The 23,496-nt window shown below is 51.6% G+C and overlaps 1 protein-coding gene across 4 annotated transcripts; it reads left to right on the top strand.

The window, feature by feature from the left end:
* Positions 1-1,428: 1,428 nt before the first annotated feature.
* Positions 1,429-22,851, top strand: UTP14A (UTP14A small subunit processome component). 4 transcript variants are annotated; one of them, XM_083160334.1, is made up of 15 exons: positions 1,429-1,577; positions 6,290-6,375; positions 7,336-7,409; positions 7,513-7,577; positions 7,925-8,067; positions 8,451-8,609; positions 9,341-9,460; positions 11,443-11,537; positions 11,830-11,953; positions 12,030-12,107; positions 13,062-13,431; positions 14,230-14,693; positions 14,807-15,000; positions 19,145-19,244; positions 22,047-22,851. In XM_083160334.1, exons 2-15 carry the CDS (start codon positions 6,316-6,318, stop codon positions 22,341-22,343), a joined length of 2,343 nt encoding a protein of 780 aa, XP_083016460.1. In that variant the 5' UTR covers positions 1,429-1,577; positions 6,290-6,315; the 3' UTR covers positions 22,344-22,851. The 4 variants fall into 4 exon arrangements, with proteins under 4 accessions (XP_083016460.1, XP_083016461.1, XP_083016462.1 ...); XM_083160335.1 differs by having other exon boundaries at positions 1,442-1,577; positions 6,287-6,375; XM_083160336.1 differs by having other exon boundaries at positions 1,486-1,548.
* Positions 22,852-23,496: the final 645 nt, after the last annotated feature.

Below are 23,496 nucleotides of genomic sequence, written 5' to 3' on the forward strand. Positions count from 1 at the left end.
CACTTGCTGGTGTTGCCCTCTGAGCTAAAAGTTGCCAGCCAGCCCCAGATCACAGAACACTGATTTCGTACTTTTCTAGGAATTTACAATAGAAAATACAATGAACACAAACATAATGGGCCAGATGCATACCCTCCAACATTTGAACTGCAAAAATCGGTACACATACAGAAAGGGGGCGTGGCCATGGTCACACCCCCTTTCCTAATAATGGCAAGTTAAATTCCTGTGTATGCAATTGCCCACTCACTGTGTGCCGCTCACTGCTCCCCTCTCACTGCGTCCCCACTCCCGCCAGCCGCCGCAGGTGCTCCACAGTCCTTCTGCTCCATGGCGCCTTATATACTGTATACTGCAGAGTATGCGCCCGCGGAGGAGTGCGGGAGGTCCTCCTGCTCCATGGCGCCTCAGCAGAGCATGCGCTGACAGAAAAGTGCAGGAGGGTACGCGCCGTAGCCGCATGACGTCAGCGCAATGCACACTGGCTGGGCAGGGCCGGCGCCACCACTAGGCAAATCTAGGCATTTGCCTAGGGCGCCAGCCACTGGAGGGCGGCACTTCGCCCCTCGCCTCTCACATGGAGGCTGCAGGGGTGTCCGTGCCGGGTACCTGCGGCACTATCCGGCAGCCAGGCGGCGGCGCGGGAAGCGCTGCTGGGTTTGAAAACATTCCGCATGCTGATTGGCTGAGATTCAGCCAATCAGAATGCGCAAGTTTTCAAACCCATCAGCGCTTCCCGCGCCGCCGCCTGGCTGCCGGATTGCGCGCATCACTGCAGGGACCCCGCCGCCAGATCACACAGCGCCGCAGGTACCCCCCCCCCCGGTAGGCACCGGGGTGCCCTACCCCCCCTCGCCTGGGGCGCTGCGGTGCCTTGCACCGGCCCTGTGGCTGGGGCCCGCAAAGCACCACTGGGAACGGGTGCTACGGTTTACTACCCGCGGCCGGCTGAAAATCGGTACACTTTGTATTTTGCCGGTACAGACCGTTAAAAAACAGTACTGTACCGGCAAAACCTGTACAGTTGGAGGGTATGTAGATGCACTAAGCTTTAAAAGTGATAAAATGGAGAGTGATAAACAGCCAGCCAATCAGCTCCTACCTGCCATGTCACAGACTGTGTTTGAAAAATGGCAGGTAGGAGCTGATTGGCTGGCTGTTTATCACTCTCCATTTTATCACTTTTGAAGCTTAGTGCATCTGGCCCATTGTGTGAAGAACAACAATCATAATAGTAACAATAATAATAATTATAATAATAATACTACTCATAAATGACACCAGCCTGGACGCCTGCAGACTATTGCACCTGCTGTTGGGTATCACCTGCAGCAGGGTTGACGCATACACTTTTTTAGTATGACTGATCGTGAGCCTCAACGTATTCTTGCTGTAGTCTCTGGCGCCATCGTGTGGTAACAGTGCAGTACTGCAGCCTCGTCCGTGCTGAGCTGTGGGCACTGGAAGCCGTACAGAGTGTGCGACAGTACTGGCAGTAGAGGAAGCGCGACGCTTTACGGCACGACTTACCCACGTGTAGGGAAGCAAGTGAGTGGAGTTGGCACTGGGAGAATCCGGTGAGTGAGGGCTGTGAGTGGAGGGGCCTCTTACAGTCACAATGATTCGGTTGCTGTAGAACTAGAGGTCGCAGCATGTGCTGTCAGTCTGTTGTATCAGGTCCTGTGGACAGAGCGCCTTTGCTTCTGGAGGTTATGCTGGGACTTTTTGCTCCACAAAAGAATCAGAGGTGTATGAGGTTACATAGAGGGGTGTCAGAGAGGCTATAATGTTACCTCTGAGACAGGAGAGCATGGGGGAGTCACTGAGAGACAGAGGAATATGGGGGGGAGGGGGGGCAAAAGGGGGATATAGGGGAGTCACTAAGGCAGAGGGAATGTGGTTGAGTGACAGAGGGGTGAATGTGGGTAATCAGTAATACCAACTTAACACCAACCAAAATTCCCAGGTTGGCCCCGGGAACAACCTGCGACAAGCGCTGGTGTGAAAGGTTCCTGGGCCATATTCCAGGAAAAATTTGCCAGGATTTCAATGCTGCTAGTTAGCAGGGTTGCTCCTGGTACCAGCCTTGGATACAGGCCGGTGCGAAAGGTACTTACCCGGCTTCCCAGCTTGCTGTCGCTGGCTGCGGTGCTGGGGAAGTTGCCGATCTCTGTCTCCCAGTGATGCGACAGCAGCATCTCCGGATGCAAGAGAAATTTGCCTTAGGCGCTGGGGATGACTGTGATGTAACTCGATGCCCAGCAGCCACCACGTAGGAGGGTTGCCAACCTCCAAAATAACAGAAACCAAAACAGAAATGTGGGGCGCTCTTGGGTATCGGGATGAAAGAAAATTTAATCAACACAATGTTTAAAAAGTATCACAAATTTATTACACAATAATGCATGGAAAACACATACCAAATGGTACTAAATGACTCTAGACATATGAATAAAAATAAATATAAAAATACAAATAAAAATAAAAATAGAAATAAAAAATAAAAAATGAAAAATAATAAATTAAAAATAATGGATAAAAAAGAATTGCAAATTGAATAATAAATTTAAGATTGGACTTTGCAGTTAATAGATGTCAGCACATCCAACTTTTTAAGGTGCAATTGATAACTTAGCGTAATCCACGTGGATTACGCTAAGTTATCAATTGCACCTTAAAAAGTTGGATGTGCTGACATCTATTAACTGCAAAGTCCAATCTTAAATTTATTATTCAATTTGCAATTCTTTTTTATCCATTATTTTTAATTTATTATTTTTCATTTTTTATTTTTTATTTTTATTTGTATTTTTATATTTATTTTTATTTTTATTCATATGTCTAGAGTCATTTAGTACCATTTGGTATGTGTTTTCCATGCATTATTGTGTAATAAATTTGTGATACTTTTTAAACATTGTGTTGATTAAATTTTCTTTCATCCCGATACCCAAGAGCGCCCCACATTTCTGTTTTAGCATCTCCGGATCTCACGGTACACTCCCTGGTGGGTGGCAGGGAGCAGCATCCAGGCAGCAACGTCTGGGAGCTTGTAGCGCTATTTGCTGGCCGGAAGGGCGAGAGGCACTGCTGAATTTGAAAACATAGTGAAAAGACTGGCCGGACGCTGATTGGCTGAGAGAATTCAGCCAATCAGCGTCTGGCCAGTCTTTTCAAAATGTTTTCAAATTCAGCAGCGCCTCCCACCCCGCTGCCCGGTAAATAGCGCTACAAGCTCCCAGCCGCCGCTGCCTGGACCCGCTGCTGCACATATGTGTGGGTGGGTGTGGGGTCTCACACACCAGAAAATGCAGGGAGGAGGCTGGTGTGAAAGTGGCCAACCTGGGAATGTCCCTGCTTGATCCCTGGACTGTTTTCCCGGGTAAGTTCCTACATTTTCTGGTGTGAAAGGAGCATAAGAGACAGAAGGGGAAGGTGGAGGATTCACTGAGAGACCAAAGGGGCAGTCACTGAGAGACAGAAGGGGAAGGTGGGGGAGTCACTGAGAGACAGAATAGGAAGGTGGGGGAGTCACTGAGGGGACAGAAGGGGAGGGTCAAGGAGTCACTGAGAGACAGAAGGGGAAGGTGGGGGAGTCACTGAGAGACAGAAGGGGAAGGTGGGGTAATCACTGAGGGGACAGAAGGGGAGGGTCGAGGAGTCACTGAGACAGAAGGGGAGGGTTGAGGAGTCACTGAGAGACAGAATGGGAAGGTGCGGGAGTCACTGAGGAACAAGAGGGGAAGGTGGGGGAGTCACTGAGAGACAGGAGGGAAAGTTGGGGGAGTCACTGAGAGACAGAAGGGAAAGTTGGGGGAGTCACTGAGAGACAGAAGGGAAAGGTGGGGGAGTCACTGAGAGACAGAAGGGAAAGGTGGGGGAGTCACTGAGAGACAGAAGGGAAAGGTGGGGGAGTCACTGAGAGACAGAAGGGGAAGGTGGGGGAGTCACTGAGGGGACAGAAGGGGAGGGTCGAGGAGTCACTAAGACAGAAGGGGAGGGTCGAGGAGTCACTGAGAGACAGAATGGGAAGGTGCGGGAGTCACTGAGGGACAAGAGGGGAAGGTGGGGGAGTCACTGAGAGACAGAAGGGAAAGGTGGGGGAGTCACTGAGAGACAGAAGGGAAAGGTGGGGGAGTCACTGAGAGACAGAAGGGAAGGTGGGGGAGTCACTGAGAGACAGAAGGGAAAGGTGGGGGAGTCACTGAGAGACAGAAGGGAAAGGTGGGGGAGTCACGGTACTTGTGAGTTATCCGGGCTGCCGATTTTTTCATCGCGCCCGAAATCGTGGGCATCGCGTCGGTCGTGGCCGTTATAAGGAGCCGCGACGCGATGCCCACGATTTCCCATAGACAGTAATGTTAAAAGACACGATGGACCCGATTTCCGACACGATTTCCCATAGACAGTAATGTTAAAAGACGCGATGGACCCGATTTCCCATAGACAGCAATGTTAAAATAAAATGACAATGTGAAATTGGCCAATATGGGCATTTCACATTGGATATGTTTTAAAAAAAAATGTATCATGTCCCCCCACCACCGTTAACGCCACCCCGCTATTGACGCCAACCCGAAGCGTGGCGAGCGCAGCGGTACGCGTCCTCCGACCTTTTCATGCCCTACTATCCACTAGGGCGTGGAGTGAGAATAGAATAGTGTGGCGAGCGCAGCGAGCCACCGAGCCCGAAGCGTGGCGAGCGCAGCGGACACCACAGGTGTCCGCGTCCCCTCGCGGGGCTCGCTGCGCTCGCCACGCTTCGGGCTCGGTGGCTCGCTGCGCTCGCCACACTATTCTATTCTCACTCCACGCCCTAGTGGATAGTAGGGCATGAAAAGGTCGGAGGACGCGTACTGCCGCCCCTCGCGGGCTCGCTGCGCTCGCCACGCTTCGGGTTGGCGTCAATAGCGGGGTGGCGTTAACGGTGGTGGGGGGCCATGAAACATTTTTTTTAAAAACATATTGGCCAATTTCACATTGTAATTTTATTTTAACATTGCTGTCTATGGGAAATCGGGTCCATCGCGTCTTTTAACATTACTGTCTATGGGAAATCGTGGGCATCGCGTCGCGGCCCCTTATAACGGCCACGACCGACGCGATGCCCCCGATTTGGGGCTAAATCGCGGGCATCGCGTCGGTCGGGTGTCCTTAAGTTAACCAAACTTAAGGACAAAATCGGCAGCCCGGATAACTCACAAGTACCGGAGTCACTGAGAGACAGAAGGGAAAGGTGGGGGAGTCACTGAGAGACAGAAGGGAAAGGTGGGGGAGTCACTGAGAGACAGAAGGGAAAGGTGGGGGAGTCACTGAGAGACAGAAGGGAAAGGTGGGGGAGTCACTGAGACAGAAGGGAAAGGTGGGGGAGTCACTGAGAGACAGAAGGGAAAGGTGGGGGAGTCACTGAGAGACAGAAGGGAAAGGTGGGGGAGTTACTGAGAGACAGAAGGGAAAGGTGGGGGAATCACTGAGAGACAGAAGGGAAAGGTGGGGGAGTCACTGAGAGACAGAAGGGAAAGGTGGGGGAGTCACTGAGAGACAGAAGGGAAAGGTGGGGGAGTCACTGAGAGACAGAAGGGAAAGGTGGGGGAGTCACTGAGAGACAGAAGGGGAAGGTGGGGGAGTCACTGAGATACAGAAGGGGAAGGTGGAGGAGTCAGAGACAGGGGGACATGGTGAGGGGAGAGTAACTGAGACACAGGCGATAGGTTGGGTGTAACTGAGGGACAGGGTAATATAGGTCAGTCACTGAGACAGGAAATGTGGGGGATCACTAATACTCCTTTTTACACCAGCCCTAATAACCCAGGTTTTTGTACGCGAGCACGCAAAAACCCGGCTTTGCAGGCGGTGTAAACGCTCTAAACCGGATCGTACGACCCGGGATTTCATCCCAGTAAATGTTCTGGGTTTAATATGGGTTCAACCCGTATCGGGATGTAGTTTAAACGGGTAACTGGAGTCGATGTGACCCGGGATCCGTGACTTCGCCCCTATCCGGTGACGTCACTGGCCCGGCATTATGTCGGGTTTGGACGCCGTGTAAGAGGGGTCAAATGCCGGGTTCAAAAACCGTGCAACCTGGCTTTTAAGTGTAAAAGAGGTATAAGAGAGAGAGAGAGAGAGTAATGTACGTAGGGGGTCCACTGAGATATATAGAGGAGAAGGTCTCAATCTGAGGGACATGAATGGGGAGGGGGTATCACACTGACGGACAGGGATGGGGGGGGGGGTCTAATTCTGTCTGACACTTTCTGAACCCGAGTGTCCCGGTGTATTCCAGCAGAAGCCGCTTCCTGCTCCAGAGACGCGATGGATGATGAAGGAGATCTCTTTGTTGCCGAGCCGGCAGTGAGTGCCAGCGACAATGAGGTAGGGGCTGTGCCCATGTGTAGTGATGATAGAGGCGCTGTCACACCCGGACGTTAGCCAACAGCCGTTCCCGTGTAGCCTCACGCACTCAGCATCTCTCTATGAGAATCCTCTACGCTGCTGTATGTGCACACTACCACTGCCATACATCCCATCCGTGAGTATACAGAAGACGTATAACCGGCTGCAGCCTCGGCCCTGTACTTATTACAGCGTCCTGGTGGGATGTGGTGCGGGTCACTGTGACCCCACCAGCCTCTCCCCTTAGATGGTCACTCCGTTCCCTGACTTCTGAAACCCTCCGTATTAATGTCATGTTGGGTATTAAGGGCATGATCGCCCCGTTTGCTCCCAGTGACAGCAGCTATTATGGGGGTGACTTTGAACCCCTGCAATGCACGGGACGAGGAGTTAAATGAGCTAATAACTCCCATATTTATATAATGGTCTAAAAAGGGCTAAAGATTTATACGTAATATTATTTTTAAAAGTGTTTCCTTCCCAAGCCCCTGCAGTTCCTCTTCCCTGCCTGAGGTGTCTCGCTTTGCTGCTTCTAGCACAGTGTGGTCTGTATTTCAGCACCGTTATGCAGACCAGTCCTGTGCTAGAACCTCAGGGAAGAGTAACTGCACGGGTTGTGAAAGATGCAGGGTGTCACAATGAACGCTGTAGTGTGACATTTGGGTTGTTGCCCAGTACGTCCCGGTCCCCTCTATGAATATATCATGCGAGTCAGTGCGTTTCTGCTGAGCAATTCCGCCAGCTCGTCCGTCATCCTCTGCGATTGGGGTGGTGGCTGCTTTCACTGATCATAGTGAATAGTCCCAAATGGTTATTGCACATTGTTTGAGGCCTCCAGGGGCTCATCCTTCACTTGCACCCATACAGTATATTTTGGAAGGTTGAAGCAGAGATGGTTGATAGAGTTCAGTGAGTTATTGATTTTGTTTCCTTCCCCAGGAGGACAGTGACAATGAGGAAAAGCACCAGCAACTGCTGGACACCATCTCTTCGCTGGACGGAAAGAAGCGAAGGTCTGTCCCATGTTCCCAATTGCCACAATTAGCGGCTCTCCGATCCTTAGCAGCAGTTTCCATCCCGCTGTCTCTCTCTAATTTCTTTTGTCCCCCCTCCCAGGCGGAAGTTGGCAGAGAGGTCCGAGGCCAGCATCCACGTGTCCGAGTTCGGCATCAGCTCTGAAGGTTGGGTTCAATTTAATCCATTATTGTTTTCTCCATCCTGTGTCTCGCAGCCATGTTTTAGCATCATCAGGCTTTGTTGGTTGCCCAGGGTTACCGCCCAGCTCAGATGCGCTTCTGTGTTGGGTACCATTGTTTGGGCGTTGTGTCATACCCCTGGGCAGCACACAAACAACTCATGATGATATAAAGTCATGACTGGAAAGCTCAGAAAGGGCAGAAATGGTAGAATAAATCAGAATAATGGGAGTATGTGTGGAAATCACTGCATATAATGCAAGTAATAGGTAAAAACCTAACGCAATGCATCATTCTGCTTAGAACTAAACTGTCAATTCTGCCTCACTCAGGTGCCGGAGAGAAGATCAACCTCTCCGACCTCATTGTGCCCATTAAGAAGACCACCTCGCTGTCTGCGGTGAAGAAGCAATTGAACAAGCTGAAAGATAAGAAGAGCGAGGAGCTGCCTCTGAGCAAGGAGGAGGCACAAAAGGTGTGTGGGGGGCTGAGTTCTCCGCTACACCCACAAGTGACTGGTGGCTTCCATGGGCCGTGGGGGCTGGCGGGTTGCCCGGGCCGTGGGGGCCAGCGGGTTGCCCGGGCCGGGGTGATTGGTGCAATACCTGGGCTGGTATAATGGCATGATCCACTAGCAACGTCTTCCAGTCAGTGACTATCTGTACTATAATGCGGTTGCCATCTGACTGCACTAGAACTGGTCCCAATGGAATCTCTCTCTGACCACCAGTACGCGTAGTTGGACCCAGCCACTGTAGGTAGCCACGTGTGGCTGATAAAGGCTTGGATGATGGACGGACCATGTCGTACCCAGCTGTAACATGTACGGGGGCGTCTTGTTTGTCTTTATTCCAACAGATACAGAGAATTGTGTCTTACAAGAGCACATCGGAAGAGGTGGCAAAATGGGACCACATTGTAAAGCAGAACCGTAGGGCGGAGCAACTGGTCTTTCCACTCAACGACGAGGCACCAAAGCCTGCTCCCATCGGGGAGGTGGTGTCAGGGTGGACTGAAGTGAGTAATTGCATGCTTGTGATGTAACCCTATGTCGGCCAATCAGATAATAGTTCGTAACCCAACCTATGGGAGGGGTGGGGCTATGAAACCATACTGATGGGAGGGGTGGGGCTATGAAACCATACTGATGGGAGGGGTGGGACTTCGTAACCTCACGGATGGGAGGGGTGGGGCTACGTAACCCCACGGATGGGAGGGGTGGAACTACGTAACCCCACGGATGGGAGGGGTGGGACTACGTAACCCAACCTATGGGAGGGATGGGGCTATGAAACCATACTGATGGGAGGGGTGGGGCTACGTAACCCCACGGATGGGAGGGGTGGGGCTACGTAACCCCACGGATGTGAGGGGTGGGACTACATAACCCACGGATGGGAGGGGAGGGGCTACTTAACCCCACGGATGAGAAGGGTGGGGCTACATAAACCCACGGATGGGAAGGATTGCTGGGACATATAGTTCCACACAGGAGAGCCATACTACACCCTGTCCTGCGGGCACATGCAGCTGCCATATCTCCTCCATATAAGCATGGGTTATGGATAGTCCCTGTATAGGAGCAGCTCGGGTGCTGTTATCAGGGGTCACATTGGTCAGCTGACTTGCTGGGGGTCACATTGGTCAGCTGACTTGCTGGGGGTCACATTGGTCAGCTGACTTGCTGGGGGTCACATTGTATAACACTAATGTCCGCCTGCTTTCTACGTCTTCCTGTCGCTGTGTAGGCCGCCACGCCGCTGGAGATGGAGATATTTAGCATCCTCCATAAAAACAAGCAGCCGATAACGGACCCGTTACTGACCCCGGTGGAAGAGGCCTCTCTGAAGGCCATGAGCCTGGAGGAGGTGAGACAGCGCCAGTGTTCTGGCTGATAGTGGGAACTAATGCTGGTCGCCATCGCATCTGATAAGTAAAATGCAACAGAATATGCCAGTGCTGCGTAGATAAATAGTAATAAAATGTCATTGTCACATGTAAACCAGAGGGTGCACAGGAGGGGCTGGCACGGTGTGATGGGAGGGTGCGCTGGAGGGGCTGGCATGGTGTGACGGAAGGGTGCACAGGAGGGGCTGGCACGGTGTGACGGGAGGGTGCGCTGGAGGGTCTGGCATGGTGTGACGGGAGGGTGTGCAGGAGGAGCTGGCACAATGTGACGGGAGGGTGCGCTGGAGGGGCTTGCACTTTGTGACGGGGAGGGTGTGCAAGTGGAGCTGGCACAATGTGAAGGGAGGAAGCACAGGAGGGGCTGGCACGGTGTGACGAGAGGGTGCACAGGAGCAGCTGGCACGGTGTGACGGGAGGGTGCGCAAGAGGGGCTGGCACGTTGTGACGGGGGGTGGACAGGAGGGGCTGGCACGGTGTGACGGGAGGGTGCGCAGGAGGGGCTGGCATGGTGTGACGGGAAGGTGCGCTGGAAGGGCTGGCACGGTGTGATTGGAGGGTGTGCTGGAGGGACTGGCACGGTGTGATGGGAGGGTGTGCTGGAGGGACTGGCACGGTGTGACAGGAGGGTGCGCAGGAGGGGCTGGCACGGTGTGACAGGAGGAAGCACAGGAGGGGCTGGCACGGTGTGATGGGAGGGTGTGCAGGAGGGGCTGGCACGGTGCGCAGGAGGGGCTGGCACTTTGTGACAGGAGGGTGCGCAGGAGGGGCTGGCACGGTGTGACGGGGAGGGTGCGCAGGGGGGGCTGGCACGGTGTGACGGGGAGGGTGCGCAGGGGGGGCTGGCACGGTGTGACGGGGAGGCTGCGCAGGGGGGGCTGGCACGGTGTGACGGGAGGGTGCGCAGGAGGGGCTGGCACGGTGTGACGGGGGGGTGCGCAGGAGGGGCTGGCACGGTGTGACGGGAGGGTGCGCAGGAGGGGCTGGCACGGTGTGACGGGGAGGGTGCGCAGGAGGGGCTGGCACGGTGTGACGGGGAGGGTGCGCAGGAGGGGCTGGCACGGTGTGACGGGGAGGGTGCGCAGGAGGGGCTGGCACGGTGTGACGGGGAGGGTGCGCAGGAGGGGCTGGCACGGTGTGACGGGGAGGGTGCGCAGGGGGGGCTGGCACGGTGTGACGGGAGGGTGCGCAGGAGGGACTGGCACGTTGTGACGGGAGGGTGCGCAGGAGGGGCTGGCACGTTGTGACGGGAGGGTGCGCAGGAGGGGCTGGCACGGTGTGACGGGGAGGGTGCGCAGGAGGGGCTGGCACGGTGTGACGGGGAGGGTGCGCAGGGGGGGCTGGCACGGTGTGACGGGGAGGTTGAGCAGGGGGGGCTGGCACGGTGTGACATGGAGGGTGCGCAGGGGGGCTGGCACATTGCGATGGGAGGGTGCGCAGGAGGGGCTGGCACGGTGTGACGGGATGGTGCGCAGGAGGGGCTGGCACGGTGTGACGGGAGGGTGCGCAGGAGGGACTGGCACGGTGTGACGGGAGGGTGCGCAGGAGAGGCTGGCACTTTGTGACGGGGTGCGCAGGACGGGCTGGCACTGTGTGACGGGATGGTGTGCAGGAGGGGCTTGCACAATGTGAAGGGGGTGTGCGGTTGCGGGGTAGGTGACAGGGTGCGAGGGAAAGGACCAGCAAGATGTAACGGGTAGGGTATAGTGGTGGTGGGACAGTATACGGGAAGGTGTGTGTGAACGGCCGGTATATGGTGAGGAGAGGTTGTGTGGGAGCTTCCGGTACGATGTACTGGGTGGAGGCGCGTGGGAGCGTCCGGAACATTGTGACGGGAGGTTGTTACGACATTATATAGATTTTTGTTCCCTACTTGCTATATAGCACACGTATGTGGTGAATGTGTGCACTTTATATACTGATTACAGCGTGTTCCCCTGTGCAGGCACAACGGCGCCGCGCGGAGCTCCAGAAAGCCAGAGCGCTGCAGTCCTACTATGAGGCCAAAGCCCGGAGGGAAAGGAAAATCAAAAGCAAGAAGTGAGACTAATGTCATTATTAATATTACTATCAGGACGCAGACCGTATAGGAAGTGACGTGTGGCCGTCCCTGGGAGCGCTGCGCTATGGGTGGGGGGGGTACGAGTGACGATCTTCTGCCACCCCAATCCTGTAATTAAGGTTTCCCAGGACCCCCTGTATGTGGAGCAGAGATGGGACGGCCAGTAACGTGGGCAGAGATGGTGGAGAGCGGGGCACTTTGTATCGTGCAGACGTTGTAGCATTGGGCAACACACATCGGCCCTTATAACGCTGTCTGGCCATGTTCTAGGTACCACCGGCTGCTGAAGAGGAGTAAGCAGAAGGAAGCATTGAAATCGTTTGAGGAGCTCCGGAAGACAAACCCAGAAGCCGCTCTGGAGGAGCTGAATAAACTGGAGCGATCCAGAATGGAGGTGACTGCGGATCCTGGACGTCTCCGCTGACGCCGGAGGCGTGCGCCCCGACTAATGAACTTTTTACGTTTCACAGGAGCGAATGACATTGAAGCATCAGAACAGCGGAAAATGGGCAAAATCTAAAGCCATTATGGCCAAGTACGACGAGGAGGTGAGTGTCAGCTCTGAGGCATCAGTGAGTTGTCAGTGGGAACAGCAAGCAAAATATTAGCCCCTTATTGCCCCTTATGGGAACCATCAAGACATTAGCGTTCAATAAAATGTAAAATATATAAAAGGCTAACTACTCCTCACCTGTAGGAAGTGAAGTACCACCACTGACCACTACAGGTCACTCAACAGACTTTATTCTTAACAGAATGTGAAAGCAATTTTCACAGGGACACTGATCTGTATCAGACTTGCAGGAGAGGGAGCTGTGAAGACAGAGATTGGAGGTAGGAGCAGATAGGAACTGGGGGTGGGGTGGAGAGTTTGTGGACTAAAAACTGTCACAGCTCAAAGTGAAAGTAAAAACTGTCACAGCTCAAAGTGAAAGTCCATTGCAGAAACCGCCATTTTGACAGGCTTTAACTATTTATTTATATTCAATAATATCTTGCTGTTAATGGGCTATGTAGTGAGATGAGTTGCAGTATAATTGTTCTTTGTCTTGGGAAAAGAGAGAGAGAAAGTGAAGAAGTTGCCAATAGCAACATATCGGCTGCTGCCGTGTATTTAGCACAGTCAATGAAATGACATGCTGATTAGTTGCTTTGGGAAATGACTTCACTTTACCTCTCTCCCAAGGTTTGATACATCTCTCCCTGAGTTTTTATATAGTGGAAGTGGCAGGGTCTCCCTACAGTGCACAGTAATTGGGCTCATGTCCGCAAGGTCTTTACAAAAGCCAGCAGAATACCTGCGACTTGTAGTTCTCCCATGTCCCAGCTGTCACTACTGGGCGCTTGTCCCGCGGATCTCTCCCCCTCTCTGTAATCGGGGGCTTCTCTTTCAGTCTTCCTCCTGATTTAGATTGTAGCTCGTCTAGAAATCGCTCTCGTGTAATCCCTGTGTAGTTACAGGCCTAATTTTCTGTTGCGTTCTCTCCGTAACTCTCGTCCAGGCCCGCAAAGCCATGCAGGAGCAGCTGCAGCACAATAAGGATCTGACCAGGAAAATCGAGGTCCCGTCAGAGAGCGAGGAAAGCGACAAAGAGGAGGAGATCATCCCGGATTTCGTAAACGACGCACAAATGACAGTGGACGGGCCGAACCCCTGGATGACGGGGAAACTGCGCCATGATGAGAAGGATCTGGGGGATAAGGAGGAAGAGGCGGAGGTGCAGATAGAGGCAGAAGTGGTCACCCTGACTGATGAGCCGGAGGAGGAAGTGGAGGAGGAGGACGAGCAAGAAGAGACTTTGCTGAAGGAGTTTGAAGACAAAAGACGTTTTCGGAAAGAGGAAGAACAGGAATCGTTGGACAATGAGCAAAGTCAGTAACTAATCCTTATGGTCACTGTTAATATTAGACATTTAGTGATCCCTCCTGGATCACAGGAGGGCAGAGCGCTGGGGATAAAGGGGGCACTTTAAATGTGGCATCTCAGTACCGCCAACGTAAATAATGTGGGTGGGTCCGTTCGCCAATGTCTCGGTTGGGGGCGTGTCCGGCACCTATGTAGGTGCTGGGCTTCCCACCAAGAGCTCCGTGCCGCGGTGGCGGGGACGGACAGGCCCAACTGTTTTTGTAGGGTGCCGCTAAACGGGGAGGCTGCTTTTTGCCCTTTAAAACAGTGAACACCGTGCATGGGTCATTGGGTTGACACATAAAAGGGTCGACATGCCTTAGGTTGACACAAAGTCGACATGGTTAAGATCGACAGTCAAAAGGTTGACACAAGCATTAGGTCCACAATGGTAAGGTCAATATGGGTTTTTAATTTTTTTTGTCCCGAATGCTGACACAGTCGACATGGACACCGAACAAGTGGGCTCGCCAAGCTTTGTGCACGGTGCCTCACTGTGTTCAGCATGTTATTATATTCTCCCTCCACGCCCTAGTGGGATGTTGACCTTAATAGTGTCGACCTAACGACCATATTCCAAACATTTCTTCTGATTCTTTGCGCCCAGCTCCTGGCCTCGGTGTCTGACACACAGATTTCCTCATTGGTGTGTGTGCTGCGTGTCATTATATGAGAGTAATTGGGCGATCACGTTAGCCCGGCACGCATGACCATTATTCCTGGTAACATGTTGTAAACATTGTCATGTTCCGCACCCTCTACAGGGAACAGCAATATTATTGCGGAGGACCCCGCAGTCAAACAGGCCTCTCAGTTCAGCAGTCTCTTCCAGAGGCTGCTGGACCAGAACAGGAAAGACAAAGCTGTGGCGGCTGGGAAAAGCGCGGCGAGTGAAGACGACGAGCCAGAGGAAGAAGTCGCGGAAGAGCTGGAAGTAGCCGCAGCTGAAGGACCATTAATGATCGCAAGTCTGGACCGGCCTCAGAGTTTAGGGGCAGTAGACGCCCTTGGGGAGCAGGAGTTCAATGACGAAGAGGTAACTCGGCCGGAAAGACCGAGCAAGAAGAACCCCAAAGCTAAGGTCTCGCAACCAGAGGGTCCGAAGCAGGGGAAGAAACCTAAACTCATCAACCATAACGAGATCCTGCCGGTGAAGGCACGGAGGGTCCAGACACCGTTACTTCCCACCACCGTGGAGGAAGAGGAGGAGACCAATATGAGCAATCCGGTAAGGTTCACGGAACTCTGAATTCCAGACGTTAATAAATGCAGAAAAGTTTTTTTTTGTCATATATTTTGTACGTATTACCTGTGTTGTTATCTCCCCCTTTCCTAATGCAGGAGGAAGATGGGGAGACGGAACAAAAGATGATTATTCAAGAAGCGTTTGCAGGTGATGATGTCATCAACGACTTCCTTAAAGAGAAGCGAAATGCAGAGGCAGCCGGGAAACCAAAGGACATCAGTCTGGTGCTGCCGGGCTGGGGGGAGTGGGGCGGCACTAACCTTAAAGTCAGCAAGAAGAAACGTCGCAGGTAAGTGCCCAACCCAGGGCGACTTTGGAAGTGTCATTCAGTCTAGTTGATATCATGGTTTGTAAGGTTTTGTTAATCTCTCAGCTTAAAATAAAGCACTTACTACAGCTGTTTTTACAGTGATTTACCGATGTGGAGTAATGTATTGAAGTTGGCACATAAAGCTGTAGAGAGAAGGGTACTTGTGTATTATCACGGTGCCCGTGTGCGCAACGTAGTTGCCGTAGTCGGATCGCATGCGACGGTACTTGTGTAGTTTCACGGTCGCACTACTTGCGCATCGCTGCGATGCAATGTGATTTAGCACACCCCCACTATCCAAGTCACCCCAAAGCGTGGCAAGCGTTTGCGTCCTCCCGACCTGTACCCCCATTATCCACGTCGGCATGGAGTTGATTTTATAAAGTGTTGTGAGCCACCGAGCCTGAACAGTGGCAAGCGGACGCGGAAAATGAGCCTGAATCGTGGCGGGAGGACGCGGAATACACGTCACGTAATCCGCGTCCCCTCGCGGGACTCGCCCTGCTTTGGTCTTATTTCCCACGTCCCCTCGCGGGGCAAAACCATACACACTGCAGGTGGGGCAGATGTAACGTGCAGAGAGAGTTAGATTTGGGTGTTTTATTGTTTCTGTGCAGGGTAAATACTGGCTGCTTTATTTTTACACTGCAATATAGATATCCGTTTGAAGTACACCCCACCCAAATCTAACTCTCTCTGCACCTGTTACATCTGCCCCCTGCAGTGCACATGGTTTTGTCCATTAGAGAGTGATTGTGCCTTTCCAAGTGAACCAGAATAACCCCCACACTGAATGCAGGGCGGCAACATGATATTGCGGGGGCAATTCGTGGCATTTTCTAGGAGCAGCTTGGAAAACTTAGGTGTGTCAGAGCTGCTCCAGGGGAAAGGCGGCAGCGGCGGCTACGTGATGTCACACACGGCCGCTGCGACTCTAAACGTCGGCCTGGGCTTGGCTTCACAGCTAGGTTGTACAGCCAGCGGGCTGCCAGTCATGTGCAAACGCTTGCTGTGGAGGGAGTCACTTGCACTATGGTGATGTGCCCTCCTCTCACCGATGCTGCGTGGTGGACAGCCTGTTCTGGACCCGATTGTATTCTCCCTATGTTGTTAGGATGGACCCGACAGTGTGTTGAGGAGGGAGGGGGTGGGGGGGGGGGTGTATTAAAAGTCTGTGACCTCATCTTACATAGAAAACCAGTAGGGAAGGCGAATGGGTCCGTTGCCCTGTGTGATCCACTCCAGGTTGGTTGGTGATGTTTTCCTGAGGATGGGTCCCACCACAATCGATAGGAGTCTGTTCCGCACCGTCTCAGTCTTCCGTTCCTCAATTGTGGACGTGTTTCCTCTGTCCCAGATATCCTCTTATTACGATATACCATGTTCCTGATCGCTGGTAACCTCTGTCCCTTCTCTCCTCTAAACCCAACACATTCCGCTCCACGACACTCTCCCGCGTTCTGCCGCCCCTCTCTGGTATGTTTCCTGTTTTATTAATGCAGTAGATGTTTGAAGTGCTGGGGGCGCTGTGGTCTACAAAGTGATGCTAAAACCCCCTCATCTTGCTGCAAAACAGTGTGTCTTGCTGCTGACGGCCTCTGTGTCGTCCTCATTTCCCACGTGCTAGTTAGCGTTCATTCTTCTAGCACCCGGCATTTTTCAAACTCGCTGCAGTTCCTCTCCCCTGCCTGGTGCTTCGTTCTCTGTTGTTGTGCTTCTAGCACAGTGTGGTCTGTATTTCAGCACTGATAGGCAGACCACTTTGCTAGAAGCATCCTAGAATAGAATGAGGCAGGGAAAAGGAACTAAATGGTTTCACAGATGCAGGGTGCTAGAATGAACACTATCAGTGACCTTGTTTTACATTCGCTCGGAATGAAAAGATTGAATTGAACTCTTGAACATCATTAGCGAATCGGGGTCTTAGCCTGGGCCGAAAAAATCCAGCCACAGATAGCCGCATAACGGACAGGAGGGAAATGACGCTAGCAGAACTAATGAGCCATTTACGCGTGTCGCGCCAGCATTATCCACGTCGCCGCATTACCGGTCCCCATCATGTTTTCAATAACAAAGTAAGGACAAGCCAGAACTTTTCCCGACTTAATCCTTATTACATGAAGGGTTAGTACCTTCTCCTCCGCTGAAGGCACTTTCCTGCTTTCAAAATATTTAAATTTAAATTACAGAGTGAATAAAATCCAGGTTTAAAGTGTTCCGATGGTAAGATCTGTCCCCGGTGTGCTTGCTTAAAGGATGCCTACATTTTCTAATTATTATTTACCCTCTGCATTTCAGAATAATTCCTGGCGGACCCCCCCCCCCTCCCACATTTAATGTGCTTATAAAGTAGATTCCTACACCCCCAGATGACTCCCGCCTATCACTGTTGTCTCTCTTTTATGCGCTAGATTGTTGACGGTGACTTTTCAATTCAAATGAAGCCTTCGCTGCTTGATCAAGCAAATTATTGAACCACAAAAACCCCCTTGCAATTGTTTTATCCTGAGAAACGTGTGAAGTTAGCGCAGCGATGTCGCCTCATCCGAGGATTCTCTCTCCGCCACCTCCTAACGCCGCAATAAGGAAAACACATTAATATGAATATTGCTGGTTCTCGGAAATACATCGGGGACCTAAAAGCTGCTAACGGTGCTGTTTTGCTTTGGAAATAACTTAAAGAACATGAATTAGGAAGATTCCCCCATGTGGCTGCTTAGCAGGTCTCTCGTTGCACTTCGGTGAACACGCAAACCCGGCGTGCAGGGGCGGCTTGTTCACCGGCGCGGGGGAGTTTAGGTTGGTGGTGTTTAGGTTTATTAATTATCTAGAGGTGAGTTCATGGTAACTGGAATCTGTGGCAGAAACAGAGCGGCGCGCGGGAAGTGAATTAATAACATTTATCTCGTATTAACGCTTTTGCTGCTGGGCGGGAAGAACCGGCGGAGTTTTCTGCGCTGTGATTTACTGTTCTGCCAACAGCCAAGTGTATTAATGTATACAAGTGTGCGGACATTGGCATTTAAAGCGCTGGAGTCCACTCAGTGTGTGATCCAATCATTAAAGGTCGGGGTCATTCTAGCTGGTATGGGTCGTTAGGTTGACAGTTGAAAATTTGACGCAAGCAATCGGTTGACTTCTCAATAGGTCAGCATGGCGAAAGGTCGACATGAGTTTTTTTGGAGGGTTTATATCAACATAGTTCGATATGGACACCTATAAGAGTACCTTTTAATGTCTACATTTTGCTCACGTCGACCTAATACATGTCGGTTCTTTTGATGTGTTGACCTTTTGACTGTCGACCAATAGTGGTCGACCTGATGACTCATCATCCCATTCTAGCACCCTGCGCCTTACAAAACCTGTGCAGTTCCTCTTTCGTGCCTTGGGTGTCACTCTCTGCTGTGGTACTGTACTTCTAGTGCAGCTGGTCTCTATCCCAGTGCTGAGATACAAACCAGACTGTGCTAGAATTCCACAGCAGGGAGCGACACCAAAGGCAGGAAGGCGGAACTGCAGCTCCGCAGGGTGCTAGAGGGAACACTAGAAGGGGTGCGAGGGCTCCTAATAACGCAGGAGAGCGTATACAAGCCAGTAAATGAAATGTCTCACTGCCGACATTCTGAGCATGTCAGCCATGTCCGTGTATACTCCGGCAACGCTATTTCATTGTTGATACGAAGCATCTATGTGGCAGAGGCTGAATCCAATGCAAGACTATGGCAGAGCCGTGTTGCAGCCTTATAAACAGCCAGTGCTGGTGATATGAAGACTTTGGTGAAAAGCGCAGAAAAATAAAACCGATTCATTGACGTGTCCGAGGTTGTTGTACAGAGGTTGTGTGTGGGGTTGGATTCAGTATGAAATCCCGGCGGTCGGGATCCCGGCGTTCAAAATCCCGACTGCCGAAATCCCGACAATGGGGGGACGTGGATCGCCCCCCCTTGCGGGCTCGCTGCGCTCGGCACGCTAATTTATTCTCCCTCCAGGGGTGTCGTGGACACCCACGGAGGGAGAAAGTGTCGGGATTTCGGCGGTCGGGATTCCAGCGTCAGGATTTAAACTGCATCCCTGTGGGGTTATGTGTCATTTATGCATTATTATCATTTGTTGTTCTCAGGTTTATTATTAAAGCACCCCCTGCACCCCCGCGCAAGGACCAGCGCCTCCCCAATGTCATCATCAATGAGAAGAGGAACATCCAGGCTGCAGCCCATCAGGTGCGGGATCTGGGTCGGCTGTTGCGCTCTGTTCATGCCCCGGGGTGTTGGAAGTTACACATAGAACGAACGCACAACCCCCCCCCACGCCAGGACCTACTTTTCATTTGAACGCTGTCTGATGAATTGGGGGCGGGCGCTGACGTCATGTGACCTCATCCACCCATCCCGAGTTGGCAGGGGCACACCTGCTTTCTGATTTGGCCCGCCCAGCGTTTCATGTCAGGCAGCGAGTTCCCCAGCCAATGGAAACGTCTCGGATGGCGCTCGCTGCGGGGGCGGTGTTTGCACATACCCATTATCGTACAGGTCTGAATCTGGCTATAAGAACACTGGCAATCGGAACCATTCTTTGCGTAAGGCTTGACCACAAATATGGGCGCACCTATCACAGCACCGCCACTTATTAATGTAACACTTTTGGCCACTTTAACCTGCTACATTGTTACTAGTGTGATGCTTTGTGGTGGTTGGCTTATGCTGGGATGGCGGGTCCTGCACTCTGGACTTGAGCTATACAAATGTTAACGAGCCACCTGATGATGTCTTCTGGCTGTGATAGGCGGGCCCAGGAATTATGCGAAGAACCTTAATACTTCATTTTAAATTACCAAATTTACCGAGCTGATCATATTCTGATTACCTGGGTTCTCGGTGCTTAGAGTGTTCAAATTTTCCCTTTTTTCTGTGTGGCACTACAAGTCTAAGCATGGTAGCACCTCTTACTATGTGCAGTTCTGATTGTCAAGTGAAGGTCTAGAGCAGGGTCTGGCCAAACCTGTCCTCAAGATCTACCAACGGTTCATGTTTTCCAGGCAACCTGTGGATCTATATTAGGAATGAATGCAGCAGGTTTTAAAATGTGACAGTTAGTAATGACTACACCTGTGCACCAGCTAGGTGATCTGGGGAATGTGACAGTGAGTAATGATTGCACCTGTGCACCAGCTAGGTGATCTGGGGAATGTGACAGTTAGTAATGACTACAGCTGTGTACCAGCTAGGTGACCTGGGGAATGTGACAGTTAGTAATGACTACAGCTGTGTACCAGCTAGGTGACCTGGGGAATGTGACAGTTAGTAATGACTACAGCTGTGCACCAGCTAGGTGACCTGGGGAATGTGACAGTTAGTAATGACTACAGCTGTGTACCAGCTAGGTGACCTGGGGAATGTGACTACAGCTGTGCACCAGCTAGGTGACCTGGGGAATGTGACAGTTAGTAAAGACTACAGCTGTGCACCAGCTAGGTGACCTGGGGAATGTGACAGTTAGTAAAGACTACAGCTGTGCACCAGCTAGGTGATCTGGGGAATGTGACAGTTAGTAATGACTACAGCTGTGCACCAGCTAGGTGACCTGGGGAATGTGACAGTTAGTAATGCCTACAGCTGTGCACCAGCTAGGTGACCTGGGGAATGTGACAGTTAGTAATGGCCTCAGCTGTGCACCAGCTAGGTGATCTGGGGAATGTGACAGTTAGTAATGACTACAGCTGTGCACCAGATAGGTGATCTGGGGAATGTGACAGTTAGTAATGACTACAGCTGTGCACCAGCTAGGTGACCTGGGGAATGTGACTACAGCTGTGCACCAGCTAGGTGACCTGGGGAATGTGACAGTTAGTAAACACTACAGCTGTGCACCAGCTAGGTGACCTGGGGAATGTGACAAGTTAGTAATGCCTACAGCTGTGCACCAGCTAGGTGACCTGGGGAATGTGACAGTAAGTAATGACTACAGCTGTGCACCAGCTAGGTGATCTGGGGAATGTGACAGTTAGTAATGACTACAGCTGTGCACCAGCTAGGTGACCTGGGGAATGTGACAGTTAGTAATGACTACAGCTGTGCACCAGCTAGGTGACCTGGGGAATGTGACAGTTAGTAAAGTCTACAGCTGTGCACCAGCTAGGTGATCTGGGGAATGTGACAGTAAGTAATGACTACAGCTGTGCACCAGCTAGGTGATCTGGGGAATGTGACAGTTAGTAATGACTACAGCTGTGCACCAGCTAGGTGACCTGGGGAATGTGACAGTTAGTAAAGTCTACAGCTGTGCACCAGCTAGGTGATCTGGGGAATGTGACAGTAAGTAATGACTACAGCTGTGCACCAGCTAGGTGAGCTGGGGAATGTGACTGTTAGTAATGACTACAGCTGTGCACCAGCTAGGTGAGCTGGGGAATGTGACTGTTAGTAATGACTACAGCTGTGCACCAGCTAGGTGATCTGGGGAATGTGACAGTAAGTAATGACTACAGCTGTGCACCAGCTAGGTGATCTGGGGAATGTGACAGTTAGTAATGACTACAGCTGTGCACCAGCTAGGTGACCTGGGGAATGTGACAGTTAGTAAAGTCTACAGCTGTGCACCAGCTAGGTGATCTGGGGAATGTGACAGTAAGTAATGACTACAGCTGTGCACCAGCTAGGTGAGCTGGGGAATGTGACTGTTAGTAATGACTACAGCTGTGCACCAGCTAGGTAACCTGGAAAACGTGGACCATTGGTAGATCTCGATGACCGGTTTGGCCACCCCTGGTCTAGACTCTTTGTAGACAATGGTGATCGATGATCCCTAGTATCAATGAGTGTTGAATCTACAGACCAGTCTGCATCTGCAGGACACCTGTCATTGTACAATGATTGATGTATATGTTATATGCTGGTTGGCATACATCAGCTTTGGGGAAATGGAACCAAGAATTTAGAGCGGCAATGTTTTGGTGTTATCGTTTGACTTGTCCACTGCTCCAATGGGATCTCTTAGCTCTAACCCAGTACCCATTTCTCTGGCAGGTCAACGATCTCCCGTTCCCGTTTAATAGCCGGCAGCATTTCGAGAGCAGCATCCGGGCTCCTGTGGGCAACACGTGGAACACCGAGAAGTCTGTCCAGAAGCTGACCGCCCCGCGGGTCATTACCAAACGGGGACATATCATTGAACCTATCACCGAGGACATCTTCCAGAAACACACCTCGGCCAAGCAAACGGCCATCAAGGCAGGTCCACCAAAAACTGAATCGCACCGCAGACCACAAAAAGGATCAAATGATCGGAAGGGCAAAACCGTAACAGACAGAAGAAGACGGTAACTCGGTGGCAGTTGCTGATGAAGACTCAGATCGTATTCAGGGGTCTTTTTATTGGAGGGTCTGGATGCCGAGGTAGAACATTGTTACCACGGGCTGCAAAGTCCGGGCAGACTAGACCACCATGTTCTCGAGGTCAGATGGACTCCACAAACGTCACCCATTCCTGGAATATCCGCCATTGCCAAGTGGGAGCCGGACTGCTCCCCGACAGTCATTACTCCGACGTCGGAATCCCGACTGCTCCTTCGTGGGGGTCCACGACCCCCATAGAGGGAGAATAAAATAGGTGGGGAGCGCAGCGAGCCCGAAAGGGGCTTCATTGCGCTCCCCACGCTGTGCAGTCGGGATTCCGACGTCCGACTAACGACTGTCTGAATCCCGACTGTCGGGTTTTTATACTGCACCCTGCCAAGTGGTCTCACATGGATTTATTCTACATCATGGAGCAGCGCATTGTGACAAGATTGTTTTATGTGCCTGTCGCAATATTAAAAGTATGATCAACAAGGCTTCCGATGGTGATAAATGACCTCATCCTGCTTTCCGTCTCTGCAGGAGATTCCACGTGGGTATTAATGCAAATAGGGCAATAACTAGAAATTAATTGATTTATTGTGGAGATTTACTCTCACATTCAAATAATCAATAAATAAATAATGGGGTTTTAGTTCATGAATTGATCAATGCATTTAAGCTTGCAGCCCATCGCCAAGGGACCCCATTTCACTGCAAGTCCTACACTAACTGGTTTTCTTGGGAACCTGGCACCTGCTTACACATCATAGCTAAATGGAACATGTGTTTTTTCTCTGGGTTAATGCTCAACTGCCAAGTAACTAATGGCTTTTATAAGGTGAGACAATCCCAAACACAGCACCTGAATTAGTATTAAAGGGGCAGCTGTCACAGGTTTCAGGTAAATGAGCTTATCTAGGGTGCATGGGAAAGCTATGATCACAGTAACAGAGGTTAATTAAAAATCAACCCAAATATATAGATACAGAAGTACCAACACACTCGCCATTCCTAGGAATGGGGTGCAAACAGCACCCACATCCCAGGGTGGGGTGCGGTGGCCTGTGACCACACACTCTAGTAAATACAAACACAGGGGGCCCAGCACTCACTACAACAAACTAACTCACCTTAACAT

The sequence above is a fragment of the Crinia signifera genome, chromosome 9 (genome assembly GCF_055691185.1).
Source record: "Crinia signifera chromosome 9, ASM5569118v1, whole genome shotgun sequence".
In the NCBI taxonomy this organism is placed as follows: domain Eukaryota; kingdom Metazoa; phylum Chordata; class Amphibia; order Anura; family Myobatrachidae; genus Crinia; species Crinia signifera.